The sequence below is a fragment of the Pteropus alecto genome, unplaced genomic scaffold, assembly GCF_000325575.1.
Source record: "Pteropus alecto unplaced genomic scaffold, ASM32557v1 scaffold94, whole genome shotgun sequence".
Lineage (NCBI taxonomy): Eukaryota > Metazoa > Chordata > Mammalia > Chiroptera > Pteropodidae > Pteropus > Pteropus alecto.
The window spans coordinates 11,815,218-11,836,411 of NW_006437736.1; the positions used below are offsets into that span (position 1 = coordinate 11,815,218).

At 33.8% G+C, this 21,194-nt stretch overlaps 1 protein-coding gene and 1 non-coding gene across 15 annotated transcripts in view; one reads left to right on the forward strand and one right to left on the reverse strand.

Annotated features, from left to right (window-relative positions):
* Window positions 1-5,711: 5,711 nt before the first annotated feature.
* Window positions 5,712-21,194, reverse strand: part of VEZT (vezatin, adherens junctions transmembrane protein) — a 57,878-nt gene continuing 42,395 nt past the window's right edge. For 8 of the 14 annotated variants that reach the window (XM_006914601.3, XM_006914600.3, XM_015591503.2 and 5 more), the window contains 4 exons: window positions 19,250-19,443; window positions 16,889-16,989; window positions 15,571-15,778; window positions 5,712-12,378 (listed from right to left, as the gene is read on the reverse strand). In XM_006914601.3, the coding sequence (XP_006914663.1) occupies window positions 11,855-12,378; window positions 15,571-15,778; window positions 16,889-16,989; window positions 19,250-19,443 (1,027 nt within the window). In that variant the 3' untranslated portion in view covers window positions 5,712-11,854. Of the gene's footprint in view, window positions 12,379-13,266; window positions 13,438-13,585; window positions 13,667-15,570; window positions 15,779-16,888; window positions 16,990-19,249; window positions 19,444-21,194 lie in introns of those variants that run through there. The other 6 variants (XM_025048657.1, XM_025048656.1, XM_025048653.1 and 3 more) reach the window with 3 other exon arrangements.
* On the forward strand, window positions 18,882-18,986 carry LOC112481959. Its single transcript, XR_003047136.1, has one exon. It is a non-coding gene; the product is annotated as a U6 spliceosomal RNA (small nuclear RNA).

The window sequence follows — 21,194 nt, forward strand, 5'->3', positions numbered from 1 at the left end:
CTGAATTTGATCCCTCCTCACTACCTTCACGACCACCAACCATCATCCCTCACACAGATAAGTGCAATAGCCAACAAGTTTCCCTTCTCCCCATCCCTGTCAGATTTCCATATAGAAGAATGCTTTTTAAACTTAGTAACACTTTAAAAATCTAAGCATGTCATGTCACTTCACTGCTTAAAACCTCTCCGATGGCTTCCTATCTCTGAGGAAAAGTATCCATCACATGGTCCTCGTCGACTGGCCAGCCCTTCTGGGGGCTTCAGCCATGCTTGCTCTTTGCTTCTGCTCCTGCCTCAAGGCCCTTTGACTTACTGTTTTTATAATACTCTTTATTTGTGGGGCTGGTTTCCTCACTCCCTTTATATCTGACTATAAAAAAGCACTCTGCATCCTCCACTTCCCTTTTACTTGGCTTTATTTTCTGTATAGCATTTACTACCACCTGACCCGCTCAGCATATTAGTTGTCTGACTCTTCCCCAAAAGCATTCAATGAGGGCAGAAGCTTTTTGTTCATTGCTCTGTTCTCAGCACCAAGAACAGTGTCTGGCATGGAAGTGGCACATACTCAAACTGAATGGACATTGTCACTTTGCTTAAAAAAAAAAAAAAAGACAGAGGGTACAACTTACAGGGTTTTAATGAATATAGATCATTTGACAGATACAAATTCTTCAAAACATGGGGCCTAGGGGGAAAATAGCACCAGGAGTCCAGGAGTCCTTAGTTGATAGAATGCGGAAAACCTCTAAATTAGATTATTCTAGGTTTTGAAGTTCAATTGAAATTCAAAGTCAACACAATTTCAGTAAGAAAAAATTTTGAATTTTGGTACTGGGTCTGGTTATATACCCTACTCTCTGGACATATATACCATCTTAAAGTTTTTTCTAGTCTAACTAGTTTCTCTGTATTCCAACCAACCAATTTCTGAAAGGACACAACATTGCAGCCTTGTCTCCTTTTCTCTAGACCCTAGGTTTAGCCTAAGACGTGATAGCTGGAATATACACAGAATGAAAAGCTTTCTTATATTTGAATATAAACCCAAAGTAACAATGAAACCCTGCACATGCTTATCTATTTCTTAAATTACTTTTTTCCTATTATCCAAGTATTTCATGTTTATTGTGGAAAAACTGGCTAAAAGTCACCCATATGCCACTGTTTATCACTGTTAAATTCCTCAGATCTTATACAATATTCACATATATCATAGATTGTGTAAAGTAACTTTTTCATCAGCTATTATTACTCATGTATGATAGCTTAATCTTCTAAGTTCAGGCAAGATAAGTGGCTTCATAGCTAACGGCCAGGCTGAGTGCCAAAAAATAGTGTTTCAGCGCAAGGAACCACACAGAACTCCATTCCAGCCAGGACTGGCTATGGATTGTCCTAGATACGAAATGAGAGATAGATTCTTCTGTTGCTGAAATGAAGATAAACTGGAAAATTCTATTCCTGCAGAGTAAACCTTGTAATAGGACATTTCTTCCTGATGAAAAGATTATGCTAAGGGGAAAGAAATTACATGTAATCATAGGAAACTGTTTCTTTTGAATTCTTATACTCTTTCATGTACTTGTATGGATTGTTTTAAGGTATACTTAGCAGATAAAGTTCTATGCTAATTTCTACTCCTTTTTAATTTCTTAAAAGTTTAACATTTCTCAAGCTACCCACCTGTTGCTTTATATAAAGTCTCTTGCACCCAAGAATGACAAACTTGGCTGTATAGAGTTGTATCTCTTTATTAAGAATCTGAAAATGTTAGTGGTGGAAGATTTTAGAGGTCTAGACCAAGTTGTAAATCGTAATTGTTAGATTTTCTTACAGAGTAAACTGTGGATCAATATGATAAATGATTTCCCTGAATTTTAGAGTAGTTTTGTCCATAATCCAAGTCTACCAACTTTCCAAATTAAAGAGCACTCTGTACTCTCTTAGAGGTTAGCTTCAAAATGAAAGTATCCACAGGTGGCTTATCATAATGATGAACAGGTGTTGGTGTCTTTTAGACGTGGTTGGGATAGTGGTTCTTCCACTTCGTGTGTATCACTTTGAATGAGAAATCTACTGAGCCTGTTTCCTAATTTTCAAATAATATATTCAGGTTCTAGGATCATGTTTATATTTTGCATATAAACATTTTCTCAAAGGATACAAGATCGCCCTTCAAATAAATAGGACTAATTTTCACACGATCAGATTCTAAAAATGTTCTATTAATTTTTACAGATGTACATTCAGGGAAAATTACTATTTGCCAACTTTATTTTCAATGGTTATAGCACATCTGCTGAAGACCTTCAAAAACAAATTGTGAAGACAAGGAGCGATTATCACATGGGATATTTCCTACCTGATGACTTCAAAATCCGGTAATCACACACATTCTACCTTATCTCACACTTTTAATTAGCAAATTCCAGATAAGGGCCACATTTCAAGAATAGCCTTTGAGTATTTATTCTTTGCTTCAAATCTTTTCTGAAAAGAAGTAGCTTATTTATTTAAAAGTTCAGTTTAAGGAAGGCCACTTTCTCTTTAACTAGTGAATATTCCCAAGACTGTGAGCTAAGCTTAAAAAGATTCAAACCAACAATTCAATTACATAAGACAAAGTCTGATCCAATGCATGTTAACTTCCTTCTTGGTTCAGTATTTCTTTTCTGTCAGGGAGGTCACATAAGTCAACAAATTTAACATGATTAGAATATATCCAATGGCTGACACTCACTTTGAATGGTGAAAATGGAGCTTTTAAACTTAATCTGCTGTTTTCACTGATAAATTACCATGTGAGGGCACTTGAATAACCAAACAAACCTTAGACTGATGAATCCAAACCTTTTTTAGTCAACTCCTGTATTCTGAAAAATACTATAATAGAAGAAAAAGAGGGACAAAACAGAAAAATAATTTTTACCTTTGGCTAATTAGTGCATGTTGCAAATACCAGAATAAAAAAGGTACACACACAAAATACAAAGAAGTACAGATTTTATTAGAGACTTCTTAAGCTTAGAATGAACAATAATACAGATACATCCAAACCTACTGTTGGGTTCTTTTAAAATTCTTTAAAACAGATGACAAAAATTCAATATAATAAAATACATAAAGCTACGAAAGAAAGTATTTTGTTAAAAAAGGGTATAATCTCAAGTCTTCAGGAAGGGTAGGAAATGTATAGTTCTACTACATAAAAACATAAGTAGTCAGAAAGTAAAAATTAAACTATCTCTGAAAGAATATTCTCAATGATAATTTTAAGAATACAGTTTAATATGCTGAAAGTCTTACATGAAGGCGGACTTTAGAAACTTATTATGTAAACAAGCCTGAACTGTGTAAGACATTTCATAAATTCCTATTTTTAGTGTTCATATTTAATGATGTTAAGAGTGCAAAGGCCCTCCAAATACTGAGAACGCTTACTTTACATAAAAATAACGTGGGTTTCATGCATTTCAGACTATGTGAAGAAATACAGTTAACTATGCTCACAGATTAGTGCACTGATAAAAGATTACTGATGTTAGAACATTTTCATATTCGGGTGGATACAAAATGTTATAATTCTGGAAGAAACGGATTATAAGGCTCACCTATTTAATTCTAGATAGTGTATTAGAAAAACATGAATGAGAAGAACTGAAGCATAAATTAAGATTGAACTCACGAGACAAAAAAAAAAAGCATTTAGATTATTTGGCTTTAAAAAGAATCAAAATCCAAAGATCATTAGATCGCCTACTGTTATCAAAAGAAATATCATGTGCACATAGTAGCATATATAGTGTTTTGACGTAAACAGAAAACACTATGTAAAAATGAAAACCCTGAGAGAGAAAGGTAAACATAATACATTTAAAAAAGCAAAAATAGTAGAATCCATGGGGTGAAGCATCTCTGTAATGAATGTAACAGAGCTAATCCCAGGATTGAGTTCTTCAGAATGAGCTCACAGTCCTACTTTAAAAAATAACCCACTGACCCAATTCTTCTGGTGTGACAAGGCTTGGAGGATTAGCAGTTTGGGCTCCTTTCACATGTGGAGTCCCTGATTAGTCTGCAGTTAATTTCAAACAGGGTCTAAACCTGTTGAAATGCCAGTATTACCAAAAGTATACATTTTCATTGCGTATCCTAACCTTTGGATTTGGGGTCTTTTCATGCCTTTTTAGAAATCCTATCCTCAAAATTAAACAAAAACATGCATGTGGCTATAACTATGTTATAGATTTGACGTGAGAACTGCAGGGAACGAAAATCAAGAAACTTACTAAAAACCAAAAAGTATTTTACAAAATACTTTTGTAAAATGTGGGACATTAGCTTATTTATTATACTCTATCATCCTAGCTTATTTTCATCAACCATAGCAGATTTTAAAATGTAGCTTACAATGAGTCTAATAAGGGACAGTATGTCTACCAATGATGCTAAAGGTTCTTCCCAGGTCTGAACCTCAAAAAGCAAGTTCAAAGCAATGTGGTGGATTTAATAACAGATTAAAAGACAAAGGCAGTCTCCTGACACTAGAGTTTAAAATTACTTAAAATTACTTAGCATTGGAGCCAGAGGGCAAAGACCAATACCTTTCAGAAACTATGAATGATTAGTTAAATGAGACTGATACAATATTGTTGCGTAGAAAGTCTTCTGAGAAAAAAAATAAAACAAAACCCCCCCCAGAAATCATTAATTTGGGGGAGAATTTTTTTGGCTAAGCTGTTTAACTTAAAAGTAGACATCTGATAATAAAAGTTACAAGTACAGTTCTCACTGGCAATTAATAACCATATTATATATCACATTTCTGTTGTGATAAAGTAATATAATGTCAAAGTCTGATAAAGCTTTATCTTGTTATCCATTATTATCCCTCTAATTTTAGAAGAACTAACCAATTCTTGTTAAAATGTAGGCACACATATAAAAATGTGAGTCTCAGTGAACGTAGGACGTCTGAAGCCTCAGGTCATCTTCAGTCTTCACACTCTTGATGTTCCAGGAATGATGCGCGAGTTTAGGTTGGTTCTAGGATAGGCCCAGGGGCCTGGTTTGATCTGGGATCCCTGGGACCATACCTAGAACAAACCCAAACAAAACCAAACGCCTTGGGAGTGCTTTCAGCTCAGGTAGACTTCTGGGCTTTTCACTCACATGGGCCTCCAGGGCTGTACCAGGACCATACGCCAATCTTTAAAGAATGGGAGTAACGTTTCTGGAGCTTTCTGTACGTTGCCAGATACCTGTACTGTGCCTGAGTAAGCATTATGTGAGTCATAGTACGAACAGAAGGTACTACAGGTTGGTGTAATAAAAGTGCAGAGAATACTTTGATTTGGAAATGGAGTTAATTAAGAATTTACTTTGGAGGAAATAAGAATATGTAATTTCTTAGGATATAAAAGAATAAACTTATAAAAGCCATGTTAGTTTTAGGAAAAAATGACAAACTCCTTTGTAGGTAGCTAACCTTTAGGAAATGCTACAAAAGTGAGAAATCCCAAGTCAAAAATGGTAAAATCATCCCTTATTTTGAGAAACTCAAGATATGAGAGAAAATATATATATTTCTACAACAATATTTCATAGAATATACCCACTTTTAAAGTGTAGTCAGAAGTATACACAACTTGCCATCCTATTGCAATAATATGTTTGATATGTGCCAAATGAAATTCAATAAGTAGGTATGAAACAAAGTAATTTAATGGCCGACAGTTAAAATATAGCATTAAAAATACCATATACATTTTAATTTAACACACATTTTAGGATATCCATTAAACCAACTCCTTATTCATGTCAAATTTTTGTGTAAGTGAATCCTGGAATGAATTTATCCTCTTTTTGGTTTACAGCAATTAATGAGTAGAATCATTTTCCTCCCACAACTATACTCCAAGAGAATTTTTCTTCTTTTACCACCAACCCAAGTTCAGCATCATGACTATCTGCTCTCTAATACCAGTATCAACTCAAGAAACTGTTTTGGATTATTTATTTTTTTAAATGAATATTGTATCATAACTCCCAGTAAGTGAATGACTGAAAGCTGACTATGATAGAGAGTCATAAAACAGACTGATTTTCCAATTACCCTGTATATTACGGAAGAGTCAATCAACATATAGTTATTAAAACACAATCAGCCTGTTGGTAAAACTAAGTTGTTAAATGCTAGGATATCCCCTTCCAGACAGATTTGAATTTTACTTACAAACATTAGAACATGCAAATTTCATGTTTATTTTTCATTTGAGAGAAAAATCATCATGCTTGATTACTTAACATATTAAATGATAATTTAAACATGCAAAATATAGAATGACAGTGGGAATTTAGTCATTCAAATATCTGTCAGTATCATTAGATCTAACACTAATAACTTTTGGCAAGATTTTAACATACAATTAACTGAATAAAAATAAAAATACTGTCTTAAAAACCTGCATAATCAAAGAATAAATTATTTGAGGTATAATTTCCTAGAGTCTAAAAACTTTATCACTTCTCAGTTCTCTATGATATCAATAATGAAATTTTTCTTATTTTCCAGGGCTCGACCTACTTCGTGTTTTGGAAATGAAAATATATTTCTCTAAAAACAAAACCAAAACAACAACAAAATACAACCTCACCAAAAGAATTCTTAGCAGCATGTGGTAGCCAATTCAAATAGAAAGTAGTATAGAAAATACTGATTTGAGTGAACTGGTTTTAATTGGAGCCCAAAAATTCGAGGATAGAAATACAGATAAGTATGAAAAGAAAGTGGTTCTTTTTGTACAGTAACAGCTCTTCTAATTTAAGAGCAGGTATCTAATCTAGTAACTTCACTCATTTTCAAGACAGCAATGAAATAGGTACTGAAGTAAGAGATGTCACAAAATCCATGCACTCAAGTATAATGCAACTTTTCAGGTCTTTACTGAGTCAATTTATTCTTACTTTATACATTATTCTAGCTGTCTTAGTCACTTTGTGTCCAAAAACCAAAGCGGACTAGAAGGAGCATCATGAAGATAGATAAAGGCTATTGCTACAGGCACACTTAAGCAAGCAGTAATTAAAATCAAAGGAATTAGAACTATTAGAAACAAAGACAAGAAAAAAAAAAAACCCTGCAGAATGAAGCCTTTTAGTAAAGGGGCATATAGCTCTCAATGCCTAATTAGTCTATCGCAGCATAATAAAAAAAAATTGTTAATGATGACCATTTTGACATCAAAAAAGATTAAAATGTATTCCATATATCATTTAAGAAGATAGCAAGGTACATATTAAGTTTTTAAAATATTTCCTTTAGAAATTATTCCAAAAAATTTTAATGCTTAGAGGTTTAAGCTCAATAGAAAACTGGGATATCTAGAATGACTCATTCCCCAAATAATTCAGTTAGCCATTTCTTACTAAATTAGCCATGCATGTTTAGTCTTAAACCAATAGTTCTAAAATATAAATTGGTGAACAGAATTGACGTCACATTTATAGTGCTGTAAGTTTTAAGTCTGTGTACTATACTAGGAACAATTATTAAGGACAAAATGTTGAATGTTTTCCTAAAATATACACAATAATTTAAACAAAGACGATAGTCAAATTTTCTTTTATAGCTAAATTCAATAATGGAGAGTCCTAGAAACATCAATATATAAAAACTGAATTAATACTTCAAATATATGGCAACGCATAGTCAACCCTGCATTTTTTTTTTTAGCAAGTTCTTCGTAAAGAACTAAGAGGCAAACGAAAGTATGCAGCCAAACAGGTACCACAAATCCATGCACTTTACTGACAGAAAAGCCCCTTAGCCTTCTTTCGGTCTACTTACTCTTACTTTAGACACAATTCTAGCAAGGTTGGCAATCCTGTTTCTCAGTCCACAGCAGATTAGAAGCAGCAAATTAGGGGCCTAGTGCAGGAGGCAAGCACACAAGACAGCAGCAAAAAGTGATAGCTGATTACAAGGGAAGACAGAGAAACTGTGAAGAACAGACATAACTCAAAAAAGCATAGCAATGCAGGATCACATAGTAAAGGGGCATTATATATCTCAGTAACCGCTTGAGAGTGCATTTCTGGTTATCACCCCATGAAAGGAACTGATGTTCTTAAAGAAGACAAAGAAAAAGTTAAAGTTAAATCCTAAACACTAGAAAAAGTGGAGAAGTAGAAAGTACATTTTAGAAAATTTCCTATTACACTGTTAAAACAATTTAATGATTAAACGAATTTGCCTCAATTACCTGAAAAATTAACTTATGCAGGTTAGTCATTCGTCAATTACGGGTAAATGGTTACTGTACTTAGGACACTTTCCCATATTTTCTCTTCTAAAATATTTGTAGCTTCATTTTCTAATATGTGTGAATTGCACATATATGTTCTTATAAACATAATGGGAAGAATAAATCAATCTTTATGCTTTGTCTGCTTGTCATTCATGGCATGATATGTACTTTAGTTCAAATAATGAATTAGCTGAGTTAGTCCTTGTCTTGTTTAGGTATGGAAACAATATACTATGATTAAGACAAATCAATTTAACTTTTCTTTCCACATGATTTCTAATACTTTATCAAACTATTTCATTTTATATTACTGATGGTATTTAAGTAAAACTCAGTTACCAGAGTGAAATGACCTCTAGGGTCCCTTCTGATTAACACTCTATTGATTGATAATTTTGTGAAATGTATCGGAACTTAATTCTTTTTATGCTTTAACACTGAAAGTTTTACCACTTTTATTATGTGAATCTGAATATTACTACTTATTTTTTAAGAAAATTGAGTTAATTTTTTCATCTATTTTACTAACATATTTATAACTAGATCTTGTTTTTCAGCCTCAAAGGTTTTATTTTTAACTACCTCGAGAAGTGAGAAATCAAAACATCATTTAGCAATCTGGAGAATTTGCTGGGAAAACTCTCCATGATGTTATTAGGTCAGCTGCACCCATAGGTTTTAAATGATGGATCTGGGATTTAAACGCATGCCCGTCCTTCTGTGTTAGACTTTTAAGCCCATATTCTTAAATTTCCTTAGTAATTTGCCTTAAATGTGTTTCTTTTGACTTGCTTGTCCCCAATAACTTCAGAAATCAAAGTTGAGTCAATGTATCAGTTCTTAATGAAATACATTCAGACACTTTAAATACAATTAGATTTAATAAGGACTTAACTTATGAAGTCAGATACTATGGACATTTGTGAAAATAAGGAGAGGACTGCAAATCAAAGACCAGCAAGAGTCTGGCCCTACAGAGTCCAGAAATGTAGAGTTTTAAATGAAAGCTAAGGAAAAAAAAGATTTAAGATGATAACTGTAGGCAAAGAGTAAAAGTCCTGTCTTCAAAACTGGCCTAAATAAATAGCCTCTTTCATGCATTCTTACTTTAAGTACTAGATTTAAAACAAACTATGGAACTATTAATATTAAAAGCTGTCAGGATATTATTCCTTAAAGCAATTATCCTGTCAGAATACTGCTGTAAAATTTGGAAAGCACAATTACAAGTTTTCCCAGAGAACTTCTTTTGGATGTGTGATGGCAGATATTGAAACTAGTCAAAAGCCTGATAAAACAAGGTGAAATATTCTTAGATAAGTAACAAAAAAGGATACCTACTTATATTACATTGACCTATTTGTTTTCTTTTCTAAGGTATTCATGGCAAGAAGCATAAAGTCCTAGAGAGAGGTTCTTAGATTTTACTGGGCATAAACATCACATCACCTAGGTCTCATTCCAAAATGATTGACTAGGAGGATGGCCCTAAATCTGCATTTTAAAGATAAGACCTCCAGTTTATTCTAATATAAGTGGCCCATGAAAAAAATAGAGAAACACTGACCTTTACACTATTATGAGAGAAAATTAGGAATTTTCACAAGGAAAGTAATATTTTATCTTGGAAATACTTTCAAAGATGAAAGAAATTTTGAAAACTACATACACCAAAAAAACATTCAATTAAAGTTCAAGATCCTTGTATCAAGATTTCACCAAGTAGAATTTTCATCAAACTAAGTAACAACTAGTGAACAAAACAGGTCAGACTGAAAGATTAGAAATTCCTGATTAAAATTTGTCTTTCAAAATTAGAAAGTATCACCTTAGAGAGCATTGGATAAAACTGATACAATATATTTCTCTCAAACTTAAAAATAAAATACCAAAATTAAAAATTATCAAACTCTAATTCTTATGTAAGGTTGTAAATGAGGTGGAGTGAAAGATTACCAAGTTTTTCCATAATTACTTCTAAATTCAAGGTAAAAAGGAGTTGGCAAACTAAATAACTAAAAAAAAAAGTAAACTAAAAGTTATTATTCAAGAATAGTTATAACACAAGATACTTTTTTCTTGAAATTTGGCTCATTATTTCTAAGTGGCAAACTAGGCCCACTTGTAGGTATTGCTCCTATATGCTTAACTATGGATAAGTCCCAGAATTTTTGGCAAACAGCAGAATCACTTATAATACAAAGGATCTCTACCATTCATATAAAGCAGAAACAAGTTTTTCCTCAGGATAAAAAATAAATTTCCTTACATTATTAAAAAAAATCCCCTTTGACATATGAAAATTTACTCACTTGTGCTAAGTTATAGAAATTCGAATGTGTTTCTTAACTCTAAAGATGATCTAAATTCATCATGTAATTTTTTGGGGGGGCAGCAGCATAAATTGAGTTATTCCTACATTTTCCCCAAATAATGTCTATACATTCTGTCAGTGCATAGGAGCTATAGGTTTCAAAAAATAATATACTCCTGAAAATATCACTATTTGAAAATGTAACCATAACACAAAACAGATGAGACTGGACAATTTGGAAAGCAACCTCTTTCAAGAGGTAGTTTGTAAATGAAGTATTAAGAAGACAAGGATGCTTTCCAGGAGGAAGCTGACAGGATGTTTCCAAAATCTTATTTAGGTGGAGAGGGTATAGCCTCAGTACAGAAATCAGCAGCACGGTGACCTGCTTGTGTTGATGGCACCAGTTATCTCTAGGCAAACTGATAAAAAGAACTTTCTGCTGAGTTGGGGATGAGGCCTTGGACCACAGGGATCCCATGGACTTCTTCTCTTTTAGTTGCAACAAGAACAGAAAAGATAAACACACAAAAAATTAAAAGGGTAGTTTCTAAAATGGTACAATGGCTTTCTTTAAAAGATCATTAGGAAATCTTAAAATTAACTACTGAATACACTTATGAACAAAGAAACATAAGAAACAAATCATAAACCAAGTACTTTTGAAACTACTTTTTAGTTCCACACCCCAGTACACATCAATTGCATGAACTCATTGTTTTTTTATTCAGAACCTGTATCTTTGTTTTAAGACTTGGTATAAACAAAAATAAAATACAAACAACTTGTTATTAACATAATAGCTGCAGTTATTAACTGTGAGAATACAGTAAAAAGGAGTCATACTAAATGTTAATGTTCTTGCAACAGAATTATCCCAGTCATTTTATGGTATCAAATTCTGGCAAGAAATGATAAATTCATTTGTTATTAAAAGTACTTAAAGAATTTCCAAGATCAATTGGTTGTGCTGCAAATAAAACAGCAATTTATTCAAAAGAGCCCTTACCTTTCTCTTTCTCTTATTTTCCTAAAAGATCTGCCATACAGGTAACTACTATTTTGGATCAGTTGTTCAAACCAGGGTTCTTCCTGTAAATTCACATCTTAGCTTTATATATAGTAAACTTACACGCATTTCCCCTTTCCAGTGGAATATCTAGTCTTGAAGCTAAAACACTTTCATAAAAGGAACAATTTAAAATCCTTCATGTAAATCTTGGTTCTTATTTTTCTTCTACCTCATTTTTATTTTCTTGTATTAGTAGTTCTTCCTCTTCATCACCAAAAGTCTGTTCCTGCATAGTGGTAAAGGACAGAGATCTAGCAGCCACTTCGGCAGCGAGGCCAGCAGTGAAGGTAAAATCTGGTGACAGCTGCAGCCGCGCCAGCCTCTGCTTAATGGAGGGCTGTGACGAGTCCCTGGGAGTCAGATGGGCAGCGGCCAGGCCACCAACAACTGCCTGCTGAGAGTCCTCTTCATTGTCACATTGGTAACACATTCTTTCTTCGGCTCCTTGCAGGAAGGCTTCATTCGCAGAACTGTCTTTACTTTTACCATCTAGAGGGTTTTCACATAAATATTCAGTCCTACTACTTATTCCATTGTCAATTGTGGAGGGTTTACTGTTTTCTTCTTCAGTATCATTTTTACCAATTTTTATCATTTTCCCCATATCTGAATCCATTGATGGTTCTGAATTACTTATGGGTTCCACTGGGTCTACAGGAGACAAGGATTTCAACACAGCTTCGAAGGAGAAAAATAAAAAAAGAAAGGAAGAAAGAAAGAAAAATAACTAAGGACCCCGCGATAATATAAACTTCTTGTAGTTTCTTTTCTTATACAGTATAATAAATAAAGGCTAAATAAAACTTTCTAGTAAAATCAATGTAAATTTATAAATCCAGAACACCTTATGAGATAAAATGCCCTCAAAATAAAATGAGATGGAGTTTTAATGAAGATTTAAAAACATCTCACATATTTTCTTATTCGAAATATTAAAGCGGTGGTTCTCAAAGTGTGGTTCCCAAACTAACAGCATTATCTAGGAATTTGGTAGAAATGCATATTCTCAGGCCCCACCCCAGACCCACTCAATTGGAAACTGGGAGTGGGGACCAGTTATGTTTTACAAGCCTTCCACTTTGTTCTGATGCATACTAAATTTTGAAGACCATTGCATTAAAGAATAAGCAGCATGGTTTTCATTGATAATATGTCAGATACAGGGCCTAAAAATATCTAGATAATAATCGTATTTTCAACACATATATATTTACAAATTAAAATAGCATAGAAAACAAATGCAACATACAATCTGACTTACTTGCCAACCACCTAAAGAGACCCTGATGAAAGTAAAGCCATAACTTCTACACACTTTGTAATGTCACATAAAAATATAAAATAAAATCTGCATTCAAGATCAACTACTGTACAAAGCATAATACATAAATATGATATATATCCATACGGCAGAAGTTGTCCTTTCAAGGAAAATGAAGTTTTATTTAGCCCCTCTTGATGTTAGTAGGCAGTGGGTTGCTTGCTAGGCAGTCTCTCCTCCCAGTATGAGGGGTTAGTACAATACAATATGTTATGAAGCATGGCGGAAGAAAAAAAAAGCACGTCTTGAAGTTCTGGCGTTTATTTAAAAAGTAATTTTGTAAAATGTGTCCATTTTCAAGAAACAGATCCCTAAGCTGCAGCATCTCCACTAGAGAAGCAGCAGCAACAGAAAAAAATGGCCACAGCAGGTTCCAGTGTAGAGTTTCCCTCTCTAATTCCATTCGGACTTTACCCCTGTAGGCAGAGATGAAAACAACTCTGGAAGATGTACTGAACATTTTCATGGGAAAAGCATTTTATGGTATCAGCAGCTTTTTACTTATTTTCACAAACTAAAGCAGCATTATTGCTCTTTCAAATGTAAACTATCAAAAGCACATACCTGGAAAAGAGACACATCTGTCATCGTTTTATCTTTGCCCGTACTGTCAATAGGATAATTTTAAAGCTACATGATGAAATACTAAACAATAAAAAAGGATATAAATTTATATACAATGCTATTTTCAGTCTTCATGTGCAGTTTTAATCTATAAATCTTCTAGTTCTTAAAGAATGCAACATATATTAAAAGTTGATTTGATATTCCTGATGATTGCTAATTAAATGAGGGGACACAATCCATGTAATGAGTCAACTGACATGTGTTAACACTGTGCTAGACTATAAGACTCCGGGAACGTAGGGATTTTTGTCTCTTGATCTAAGTGTTAAGGATACAGCAGTAAACGGTACCTTAATAACTACTTGTTGAATGAATAATTTGCTGAATGAATACTGTGGAGGATAACAAAGCCCTTAAGGAGACTATAATTTAATTACAAAGACAAAAAAAAATTCAAATGCAAAGAAAAACAATAGTGCCTAAAACCTAATACTCTTAATCTCTGATTTATGTAGGCCCAATATATAAACAAGCATATTACAGGAGCTCTATTTTTACTGCTGCTTCTAGGAGGCTCCTAATCTCACGTATGCTTTGCTGCCCAAGACTTCATTTCACTACAGTGCCTCTCTGGTGTGAGGGTCTGCAGTGGTAGGAAGGGCAGCAGGGCTGGAGTTGTCAGAGGAGGAGTCACAGAGGAGAGAGGCTGACTGGGAGAGAGGACAGCTTGGTGGAGAAGACAGAATTCTTGGTAAAGGAATCAGCATGAATGTTTTTCATGCATAAAAACAGTAAGTGTGTAGACATATAGTCTAATTAGATAAATATAACTATTTCTAGTATATTTCTATACTAGAAATAGTGGGAAATATAACTGGATATGATGAACTCATATGATGGATAGGCTTGAAACCAGGAAAAGAAGGTTAGATTTAATACAATAAAAAAGGGGGCACCACTGTAGGTTTTTAAGATAAAGAGTCATTATCAATGTGCTATTTGAGAAAAATCTGGAAGGAGTTTGCAAGGACAGAAGCTCTCTTAGAAGCTTAGAAGCTATCTTCTAAGCATAGCTTGCAAGAAGGTATTGAGAATGGAAGTCAGCTAAGAGGCTATTATAATACGTGAGTATAATCTAATAAAGGGCACCAATGGGAAGAGGAACGATAAAATCAAGAAATGCACAAGGGAAAATGGTAGGGCTCCTAAGAGAAGAAAAGAGAATCTTGAGGAACTTTCCAGAAGTATAGGTAATCTATATATTTCTAATAAAAAAAAAAGAAAGGGCAAAGAAGGCAGTTGATTTTGAGGCTCCACATAAATACTCTAAAATGAAAGGGAAGTCCCACTCTTCACCTTCTGAGAAATCCATAATTCCTCAACTAAGAATTAACTAGTTTGATACTGTCAAGTACTAAGCTTTCCAGCCATTCCCTCCCCTGCCTCACCTGAAGTTTAACTAAAGAAGGGTGGGAAACATAAAGAAGTTTAAGACCAACTTTGTCCAAATCTAAGTATGGAGACAGTGTGCGCACAAGCACCTCCTCTGCTCCCATCTATTAAAGTGCTCAAATTCTTTAAGTAACCTTAATGATGTAGCTAAGTAGCCTAGGTCTTGATTAATTTCTTTCAATAGTGAAGTTATTAATCTTGTGTTTTACTGAGGTATTTATAATATCAACATAAAGAGAAGAGAGGTTAGTGAAAACACTCTGATTTATTCAACTCACTGCCCATTCCAAAACAAATTTAATAAAAAATCAAATAACTGATGAAAAGTATGATTTCATATTCTCAGTTTGATTATATACCTATTCTTTTACTGATCAAATTGATTTTGTCTAGAAGAAAAAGTACTATAATTACTGATGAATCCTTAAAATTATAGCCATAAGAATTCTACAGCTAAAATAAGATTCACAGTTAAAGAAAAAAGAATCCCCTACATTGAAATAACCTTTTACTCTGAAGTCAGTCCTTACCGTGATCACTAAATAGAAGTTGCTTCCACTTTTGCCTTTCTGCCTCCGATGCTTTGAATCCCAGCACAGATTTTAATTCTTGGAGTACCCTCTTGGATTCTTCCTGCTCATGCTTCTGTCTCTCTCTGTCTTCTTGAGACAAGTAATAAAAATCATCCTTTATGATATCATTGTCCATATCTATATCATCTACATAAGCTTCTAATTCCTGAAAATGAATAAAAGAAAAAAGCACTTTACTAGAAGCAGATAATTTTCGAGTAGTATTCATTTACTTGTACAGGGCTGGTGGTCTGGGGAGGTGGTCAGGTATGTTTAGTCTTCTTGTGGTAGACATCTGTGATGCTTTCGACTTCCCAGGAAGTTTGAACACTATACATAGGATTGGGGAACACCTCGTCAATGGGTCTCTATATCGCCACGGCAAGGGGCAGGAACTTTCCTTGCCCAGCCTCCTTTGCAGTTATGGTTCAAGTAAATAGCTTGGGATTCTCTAATTAGATGCACCTGGATCAAATCTGATTCGGAAGTTTGTTATAAAAGAAGCAGGCATCTTGAGGAATCCATTCTGGTAAGGATGGTGGCAGATCAAGGTTCCAGAGGTAGCATTCAGGGAGCAAGTGGCAATGTCTGCACCCAGTGACTTAGCAATGATGTTGCCACTGATGCAGTTCTTTTGAGTGATTTTAGCTCTTTACCCCAGCCTGGTTCGAGCCTGATTATCTGGCCCTCTGAAATATTCTGTCATCTATCCAATGTTTTAAACAATTTTTCTTGTTTGTTGGTCTCTCTTTGCAATTAAGAATACTGAATAGACTATATGACCTCAGGAAAAGAAGTTTTCCTTAGGATGAACAAAAGAAATCTTTGTCACTATCTAATGCAATCATTAAATTTGTTTTTGAAAGTGAGGTATAACATACATGCAGTCAAATGCACAAGATAATTGTACAAGATTTTTACATATGTATACGTGCTCGTAACCACCACTCAGATCCAGATAAAAACATTTCCAGCATCCCAGAAAGTACTTTTGCCAAGGCAGTAACTTTTAATGTGTTTAATCACTTTTAAGTGTCTAAGAAATGGAGAGTTTAAAATAATAAGAAAGTCTGCTTGTATATTCAATGGATTAAAACTCAAGACATAAGAAATAATGATTTGATATAAATTCGGTAAGTTATCTTGTGATTTTGAAGCTTATTAGAAACATAACTTCAACACTCATTCAATTAACCATGTTACTTACAGAGAAAGGTAGGTAAGCTTTGTAAAATAAATTTTCTTTAGGGGAACAAAAAGCACTTTTCAGCCTTACCTGCTCCTCAGGGATTGGATCTCTGTCTGCAATGTGCAGAGTAGGCTGCATCAAAGGTGCCACCGTACAGCGTGGGTTTTCACATGCTGTATCAGGCTTGCCTTAAAAAGAAACAGGCCACACAGAAATGAGTACCTAATTAACAACGAAATTATAGAATGGTCTACCACCTGAAAACATTTACTTATGTTGCCTCTTTATACCCTATTCCTCCCTCCATATCCAACTCCTAGTAGCCACTGATGTTTTCTGTTCCTAGGATTGTAAAAATTAATTTTACTGTTTTAAGAATGTCATATAAATGGAATCATATAGTATGTAGTGATTTAAGTTTGGCTTCTTTCAATAAGCATAGTGCATTAGCGATTCCTCCATCTTATTGATGTATTAGCAGTTCATTTCTTTTTATTGCTGAGTAGTATTCCATTGAATGGATGTGACAATTTATTCACCAGCTGAAGGACATGAGCTGCTTTTAGTTTTTTAATGATTATGAATAAAGCCATTAGAAACATCCGTGTATAGGTTTTTGTGTGAATATGAAGTTTTTATATCTCGGGTAAATATCTAGGAATGATCTTACTGGGTTATATGATATGTGTATGCTTAATAGTGGGAAAAATTTTGATGAGGAAATGATATTTATATAACCGTAAGGTATTTTTTTACAAAACACTTATGAAAGAGAAGAAAGGCTAAAGGAGAATAAAGAGCATGAAAACTAAATGCCATGTGTGATCTGAATCTGGACATTAATGGTTCAGAATAATACCACTGAAGCAATTTATAGACAGGTACACAGAAAGATAAGGCAAATGTGGTAGAATGTCAACAACTGGGGAATCTATGAATGAAGGGTACTTTGAACTCTTCTTGGTATATTCCTGTAATTCTGAAGTAACAACAACAACAAAAAGATGTGGCTAACTAAAGCATCTACTTAAAAACTTCAAACGAACGTTTTATTTAAAGTTGTATAGCCATGGCCACTATATGCATTTTAGTAAGAAAAGAAAAGTTTGTGAATTGCTTTTATCTTAATTCATATCATTATCATGTATGAGCAAAAGCCACAGATATAGAGCAGAATAAGAAATGGCTTATAATCGCCCAATAATTTGGAGATAGTTTTAACAATCATGTTTAAGTGACTAAGATTCAACATCTCAGAATATGCTAAGGGAGGAGTTAGGGGGAACATATCTTTTAACATTCTATAGTTTTCTGAGTTTCTATTTATAGAAAATGTACTCAAAAGCTCTAGATATTAGTCCTATCAGAAAGTTTAACATGCATAAAATTCATGCCTAGTAAAATCCTTTCAAATTTATCCTTTGGAGAAAAAAATTACTATTTACATCTGTGATATAAAGAAAACCTATTGGTAATATATCAGTAATTAGCATGTTAACATTCCCTTTGAAAAAAAGTTAATATTTTTACTATGTCAGGACTTATTCAACTTGTTTAAGACATTAAACAGTATTACAGATTTAGCTATAAACTAAACAATGATTAACAGAATGATAAAGCATCAGACAATTTCTACATATAAATCTGATTAACCTCATCATAAAAGTCCAAGGGATAAACATGGTACTGTTTTATAGCACAAATTTAAAAATTAACATGCCAAACATTTACAAGGAAATTAGTAAAATTAGTATAAAATCTGGGTCCGATAAAAGCAGTTTTGCAGAAAGTTTCAATACTGCCTTCTTACCTAGCAGTACAAGGCACTCTGATGTTACCATTAAATAATGGCACTTAATACATTTTACACCCCTAAAAACGAATATGCAGTGCCACCTATGACAGAATTTATATATCGTTTCTGAATGACTAAAGTATTTTACTTAAAAGTAAAATTCAATTTCAGACCCCTGATTATCAAACCCATTATTACTTTAACTGGAAAAGAGATTCTGAAGTTCTAAAATTGAATATTAAAATCTATCCCTTCATTTAAGTTTTTTAAACACAAGGTACATGTGCTCGCTTCAGCAGGCTGAATACTAAAATTGGAACGATACAGAGAAGATTAGCATGGCCCCTGTGCAAGGATGACATACAAGTTCGTGAAGGGTTCCATATTTTAAAAAAACGAATAAATAAAAATAAAAATGAGGTATACAATTCAGGGAACTTTCAAATCATATTCGTTTTTTTTGTTAATAAAATAAGACCCAAGACTTTATAGTCAATGTCAATCAGCGCATATAAGTTCGACTTCTTCTTTAGTAAACTAAGAAATTTTGTCAAGTCAATCATCATGGAGACAAGAAATAAACCTAATAACATCCTACCGGAGGGAATAAACATGTCTGGTAAGTGTATGCAAATGAAATCTCTCATAGGCACCTTTTTTATCTGTATTTCTTCGTAGCAGTTTGTCCACTTGAGAAATGGCCTCTTCCCAGCAATTGTTGCTCGCTTGAACGTGGGGCTGAATCAACTTTAATTTCTGTTCTAGGATCTGATAAGCTTCTGACACTAGTTCTTGTGTTTCTTTAGTACAAACAAGCTTTTCAAGTTCATCTTCAAGAATTATTACCCTGAGTAATAAAAGAAAAACGGTTTTATCATATAGATTTCTAAAAATATTACATGGAAAATTTATAATTTATAAGGCTTATTTAAGAAATAAGCTTATAAGATGAAAAAAGTTTTGGAGATGGAAGGTGATGCTTGTGGTACAACAATGTCTATGTACTTAACTGCCACTTAACTGTACACTTAAAAATGGTTAAATGGTAAATTTTATGTTATGTATATTTTACCACAATTTTTAAAAAGCTTATAAACAATATCATATATTTTACTCAACAAATATTTCTTGCATACATACTAGGCATTTTATGAACTGAAAGATAAATCAAACCTATCTCCTACTAGAAGAAATTTATAACTGAATCAGGGAAATCATATATACATATAAATATAATATCATAAAAAGTTATAACTAACATTTTATTTCCATTTTACAGATGAGGAATTAAGTCCAGAGAGTTGAAGAAACTTGCCCAGAGTGATACAGTTCGTAAGCTGTAAAACTGGGTTAATCCAGGCACAAAAGGATAATATCACTGAGAGAAAAAGATAGTGTTATAAGAATTCAAAGGGGAGGAAGTTACTATCAGCAATGAGAACAGCCAAGGAAGAGGGACTTTTGAGGTAGCATTGAAGGATGGATAAAATTTGAGCATGTACAAATGATGAACAAGGTCATTCTAGATGGAAGACAGGAAAAGGCAATTTATACAGTTTGGCTGGATTGAAGGAAAAGGAGCAAGAAATAAAGACAGAAAAGCAGACTGTAGTTACGTACGGCAAACTCTTTCTACGGTTTTTATATAGACTTCAGTCTAAGCAGCTATACTCTGAAGCCAGTGAAGATTTTCAGTTAAATGAGAAAAGAAATATATGCTTCAGAAACAATCTAGCAGTGAGCATTCTGGAGGCAGGAAGAACAGCTAAAAGGTTGATGCCTTAGTGTAGGCAAGTGAGAATGAGACAGAAGAGTGAAACACAAAACAAGTTTTTAGATAACACTTTTAAAAGTTGTGTGTAGCTATAGAGCAAATCAGATATGATGGTTACTGACTGGTACACTCTTCAGTTAAAATATTTTGAAAGGTGATGTTTAGTATAATTCATTTTCAAACAGGAAACATACTTCCCATCATAATCCACAAGTCCAGGCACAAAGATCCTCTTTCATTTTGCTGTCCATCCAGTGTAGCACTCTTCCCTCCCTGAGTCATCTTCCCTCATTCTAATGTATGCCATTATGCTCCGTATGTGTCTGATTTTCTTGCCAAAAGTTAATTATTCAGAGACTCTAGCTTTGCCTAATGAACCTTTCCACTGAAATCTGGTTTTCCTCTATGATGTTGCCATCCACTTAAGTAGAGACTACCTTACCTCCCATGTTCCCTGTGGGAGACAGGGCTCAGTGAGGTTAGCACTCACCTGCTTTCTTAGAATAGCAGCTACAGACCACTAGAACATCCCTGCCTCATAGTTTTTTAACTTTTTCACTATGCCCTAACCTTTACATCTGCCTAACACACCTATGTCAGATCTTGAACTGATGGGTAAAAATTTATCTTCTCAAAATGTCTTTATGACCTTAATTTCCTATCTTTGTACATCACATCCTTCTTGACTCCAGTAAGCCAGCCTTTTGATTCTTCTGAGACTTTTCAAGAACTTCTGACCCATTTTTTATCTTACAAAGTTGACAGCTGCCCTCCCACTTCTCTTTCTTGCCTGGTAGCCAGGGTCAAGTACACAAACTATAATC